At 36.6% G+C, this 6087-nt stretch overlaps 1 protein-coding gene across 1 annotated transcript; it reads left to right on the top strand.

Moving 5' to 3' along the window:
• The first annotated feature begins 3914 nt into the window (after positions 1–3914).
• Positions 3915–5270, top strand: LOC140512316 (nucleobindin-2-like). The gene is given in 3 exon segments (XM_072621498.1): positions 3915–4369; positions 4371–4451; positions 4453–5270. Coding segments are annotated over 3 exon segments (1212 nt in total). The 3' UTR covers positions 5129–5270.
• Positions 5271–6087: the final 817 nt, after the last annotated feature.

The raw sequence follows: 6087 nt of genomic DNA, 5'->3' as shown, positions 1-6087 counted from the left end.
ATGACAGAATATTGCAAGACTGTGAGATTCCTTCCCTAGTTCCTTGATCCCTATGCCGTCAGATAAAAACCTTTCAGTATACATTCTTACTTGTACATCCCTATAAACTACTTGCCATGACCTGTTGCAGATGGTTCATTGCCTTTGAAGTCAAACATTAGAGTGGACCATTTTGGCCCCAGTCTAACTCTTCACTCTTTTATGCCTGAAGTAAAGGGAGGAAATAGGATTGCTTTTCCATGTTTATTAAAAACACAAAGTTGGCCATCCAGAAATCCAAACACATTAAGATAGAGAGAAGCAAAGATATTAGAAGTATTTGTCTGTGCCATCTCTGAGGGCGTTCTTTATAAGAGGTGATTATTGACTTTTTGTAGCTCCAGACTTTAGACAAGTATGCCTAAGGCTCTGGAGAAGGTGTTCTTAACTTTTTTCATATGTGCCACGGACATGGCTGGTAGTCTAATGAAAGCTGTGGATCAGTTATTAGAATAAAAGTTTTAAATGCATAAAACAAAATTTATAGAGTTGTAAATGAAATAAATTATCTCTAAATAATGTGAAATTTGTTCTACTCAAGTTTAAAAACACGTTGAATTTATCCACAACTTCTTGGAATTTTGTAGATCTTAAGTCAGGGATGGGAAACCTGCAGCCTTGAGGCCACATGTCCCCTCTAGGTCCTCCAGTGCAGTCTTCTGACTGAATTCAAACTTCACAGAACAAATTCTTTAAATTTACCATTTTATCATCCTTTCCTTTAATCTTTTGTCTAGGCCAGTTGTTTTTCTAACCACATTCATTGTTCTTCTTCCTTTTAAGGATTTGTTCTCTGAAGTTTGGATTCAAAGGGCCATACTTGAGGATGTAGAGGGCCACATGTGGCCTTGAGGCCACTGGGACCCAATTCCTGCCCTAGCCTAGGAAACTTTGCACTAGGGACTGAGACTTCCACAGCAAATGGGGTGAGACTGATCCTTTTGTCCCCAAACTACTCTTTCCACATTGATATAATGTCCACCATGTTTGTCTACCAGATCTCTCCATTACTTTGTTTTAGGCCTAGACTCTCCCCTTGATTGAGTTAAAATAGGCCATAATAAAAAAGCTATTCTTCTAGGTATTATTGGCCTACTAGATACCTCTTGAAATCCTTTCTAATCCCCCTAACTGTTGTTAGGGATTGGGAAAATTGAGAAGGTGTCTCTGTTTTACAGATAAAGGACCTTCGGCTTAAAAGGTTTAAGTTACTGTCTAGAGTCACAGAGCTAGAAATACAGAAGCTTAGTTATATATCCATGTAATCTGAAGCCACAACTTCACAACCACACCTTCCAGTAAAGATACTCAACTTAGTCTATATAACTCTTCATTTTCTTGAGATACTTTTTTCCAATGATTTTATTATTCTCTGAATTCACAGCTTTCATTGTCCATGTATTTAGCTATTTATCATATACTACATTGTCATTTCTTTTATTTTTGTTATTTAATTACCATGGTGTCATTAATTTTTTCCTATGTATCAATATGCACATTGATGTGAATATATTTATATGTGTATAGGCATATAAAGATACTTATGTGCACATAGATCTGTGTACATGCAGGAAGACATGCATATATTTATATGTAAATATATGCATATATCTTTTTGTATGTACCTGTATGTATGTATATATGCATGTATTATGGGGTGGGTGGGCATACGTATTAAATCTTTTTACTCTCCCTATAAAATAAGTATGTATGCCCCTTGAGAGGAAGAGACTTAAAGTTTTTATTCTTCTCCTTACAACCTAGCCCAGAGTCCTGAACATAGTAGATGCCCAATGATTGCTTGACTGATTGACATTTTACAATCCAAGAACTACTCAAGGTTCCTGAAATAGCATTTTTAATTAGGGAAGGTAGATAGGCACAGAATAGGTGAAGATGTGTCCTGGATTTATTCTGATAAGTAACCCCAAAGAGGAACTTTATTTCCCATTTTATGATCCCTTCCTCTATTTTTTTCCAGGCTAGTTATTTTCCTAATGACACACTGTTCTTCAGTATACTTAAGAATCTTTGATAAATGTGTTAACTCAGGATGTTACTGGTTTATATCTAAAAGGTTTCCAAGAGATCTGTCCTTCCACTTAAGAGTTTTACCTTGTTTAGCTAGAGTCAGTATTTTAATAGGTTAAAAAAAAAAAACATTACAAAATGATGATGTTTAAGGATGCTAGGTGATTCCACAGCAGCAATGACTATAGCAAACACCGCCAGAATAATAACAGCTGTAGATCTTGATTGATCACTCTTGGGAGAATTCAGTGTGATTTCAGGGATTGTAAATGTTTTTTTGCTGCAAGAACCACCAGTCTCTTTGACACCAAAACTTTTCCACATATGTGGGAAGGGCATAACATAGAATACCTAATCAAGGGAAGGGAAGAAAATAAGTTTTTATGTAGTGCCTATTATGTGCCAGAAACTGTGTTAAAAATTTTTACAAATATTATTTCACTTGGTCACATCATAGAGAATAAAAGAATCTCATAGTGGAAAGTTTTTTTCAGATGTCACCTAGTCTAACCTATACCAGTATATAATATTCCATACAACATATTTGACAAGTGGTCATCTAGTTTTTGACTGAAAGCCTCTAGTGAGGGAGAAGATACTATCACCTGAGACAAGTGATTAGAGGACTTTGAAGTCATTCTAATTGTCAAGTTTATCCTTAAATCAAGGTTAATATTCCTCTTTATAACTTCTGCCACTCAGTAATGCTAATGAGAGTTAAAGATCTTCCCTACCCATTAATGGGTCTGCCTATTAAGAGAAGTTTGATGATAGTTATTGTTGTTGGAAGGCCTACACCTTTTGTTAATTTCTAATGAGGCTCTGGTTCTCAAGGGGTGCGATGCCCTCTGACTCTGAAAATTTGTATACACTCTGAGGTTTTACTTTGGAGCTAACTCACTTAGAGGTGTTTGTTTGGCTAGATGAGACCAAGGGAAGCCACTAAGGGACTCCCCTGGCTGTAAAAACCCAGATGTTGGTGCTTCTCCCTATAGTAACTATGTATGTATTGTTTATGGTCAGACAGTTGGAAGCCATGTCTGTTGATTTTTATTTCTCTGCATTTTCTCTGGCATTCAAGGTGCTGACTTTTTCCCCTGAATGAAGTGAATGATATATGTGCTTGATTAAAGTAGATTGTTAACCCCTCAAAAGATGTTTTCCTTTTAAAAATGTATATCTAAGAACCTGTACAGTAGGTCCTCCTGTGTATGTTGGGGTCCTTGCTGTTACGTAATCCTACTTCTTTCCTCTGAAGTCAGGTAGAAAAAGTCTAATTCCTCTTCAAGGATGTAGTACTTCAAACACTAGAACATGGCAATCATGACCACTTAATTGTTTATCTTTGACCATTTATCAAGAGGAGAATGATATGTATTCTAATAAATTTTACTCAATTCTCTAAATATTTGAGAAATGAGGCATTGATCAGAGACGTTATAAAAAAAAAATTTCCCCCGCTTTTCTCCTTTCCTTCTAATCTTGGCTGCATTAATTTTGTTTTTGCAAAAATTTTCACAATCTGCTGTCCTCTTCTCGTTTGCTCTTGTGCATGGAGGGGTAAATGGGGCTCTCTGATCCTAGCCCCCCAGACAGGACACGAGGAGGCCAGAGGGAGACTCAAAGGCTTCTTGCTCCCCTCTCTCCAGAGGGAGCATTCAGGGCCCCTCAGCTTTAAGGATGCTGCAAACCTGAAGCAGTCCTCCCCTCCTCATGCAAAGCAAAGCTGGGCCCACATGGTCACCTCATATTTTCCTTATTATTTAAATCACCCCAAAACTAAGGAGAGAGAAATGTTCATGCTAATTTGAGAATGTCTCTGAAGAAAAAATACCTGCATAAGGATGACTCAGATATGGTGGAGAACTATTTTTTTTTCAGTTACATGTCTTCTAACTGGTTTAGAAGCTGTGCCTATAGACATAGACAAAACAAAAGTAAAAGATATTCTTAATGTAGAAGGAGCAAAAATAGAAACTCCAGATACTGGGCTATATTATGATAAGTATCTCAGGGAAGTGACTGATGTGTTGGAAACAGACAAACATTTCAGAGAAAAGCTCCAGAATACAGACATAGAGGATATCAAGAGTGGGAATCTAAGCAAAGAACTTGATTTAGTAAGTCACCATGTCAAGACAAGACTTGATGAACTAAAGAGACAAGAAGTGGCAAGATTAAGAATGCTAATTAAAGCTAAATTGGATTCCATTCAAGACACAGGCATAGATTATCAGGCTGTTCTGAAACAGTTTGAAAACCTAAATCATCAGAATCCTGATAAATCTGAACCAACAGACAGATATGTTAATCAAAGCCACTATGAGTGACTTAGAAAAGTATGATAAAACTTGCCATGAAGAATTTAAAAAATATGAAATGAAAGGTCAGAATATTTGAAAACAATGATGAAAAATGGCATGAAGAAGAATCTAAATTTGATGAAATGAAGAAGAAACATGGAAACCATCCAAAAGTTAACCACCCAGAAAGCAAAGACCAATTAAAAGAGGTATGGGAGGACACAGATGGACTGCATCCTAGTGACTTTGACCTGAAGATGTTTTTCAAATTGTGTGACGTCAATAGGGATGGTTTCTTGGACAAGCAAGAATTAGAAACCCTGTTTACCAAAGAGTTAAAGTATATGACCCTAAAAAATGAAGAGGACAACATGGTTGAAATGGAAGAAGAAATGCTTAGGATGAGAGATCATGTTATGAATGAGGTTGATAATAACAAGGACCAGTTAGCGACTTTAGAAGAGTTTCTAAAATCTATTGAGAAAAAAGAATTCTGGAGCCAGATAGCTGAGAGACATTGGATCACCAGCAGCTTTTCACAGAAGAAGAGCGGAAAGAATCTGAAAATCACATCTACGAACAAGAACACAAGCTCAAACAGAAGGCAGAAGATCTCTAGAGGCACAAAGAAGAGCTCTAGTGAGAGTACGACCAGCCTCAGACCCAGAAACACGAATACCAGCAGGTGGTACAACAGATGGAACAAAAGAAATTACAACAAGGAGCACCTCCAGCAGAGTCAGGAGGGTAAATAAATTCCAGCCACCTGGGCAGCAGCAAGAGGACAAGTCAGAAAAGCATTCTCTAGGCAGTGACCACCTTCAGCCTTTGTCAACACAGTACATTTCTCCTCTTCAGGGAGGAGCAGCCATGACTGAGCATGTCCAGATTCATCCTTAACCACAGGGTGCCCCAACTTTATACTTTTCTTGTCCATTTTTCTGTTTGTTTAAAAAGGAAGACTAAAGTGTATTAAGAAATTATATTTAAAATGTCTTATTTCTTACCCCTACTTATAGTATCATCAGACGGATAATTGCAATTTTGTTTTTAGCAACCTTTTAAAGCAATCTTTCTTCATTATCTCCTGAAAATTGTGAGGGGAGAGAAGGTAACTAAAAACTTTTTTTTCTGACTTCCTTTTGTAAAGGCAAATTTTAGTGACTGGGGAATAAAATCACATCAAAAGAAAACAAACACCTAGTAGTTCTCTGTGAATAATAATCTGTTCTCGGGAGACTCCCATAATTTACATGCAACATATATGTATAGCTCCAACAAAAGAAGATTGAAAACCCGGATCCAAGGGTCAAGTTTTTCCATTTTCTAGCATTGTCAACCTACTTATTGTTTCTGAGATCAAAAAAGTACCCCTCAAAATAAAACTTTGAACTTAAAAAAAAAATTCACAGTCTTCTACTCTCTCATTGTAACACCTTCCTTTCCTAACTTCTTTTGTTTTTATTATTTACTTTTTTAAATTTCACTACTTTGTGTGTATCTTCTTGATTTTTGTTCAGTATATGTTTGTTTCTTTAAATGTTGTCTTTCCCACTAAATTGTAAGCTCCATTATTTTATTCCATTGTAGTTGTATCCTGAGAGCCTAGCAAAGTTCCTAGCACATGGTACGCATATAATAAATACTTATTTATTGATCATGACCCACTTAACCCACTTAACTTGTCTAACCTTGACCAAGTCATTTCACTTTT

The sequence above is a fragment of the Notamacropus eugenii genome, chromosome 6 (genome assembly GCF_028372415.1).
Source record: "Notamacropus eugenii isolate mMacEug1 chromosome 6, mMacEug1.pri_v2, whole genome shotgun sequence".
Lineage (NCBI taxonomy): Eukaryota > Metazoa > Chordata > Mammalia > Diprotodontia > Macropodidae > Notamacropus > Notamacropus eugenii.
This window is presented reverse-complemented; position numbering and strand designations above follow the sequence as displayed.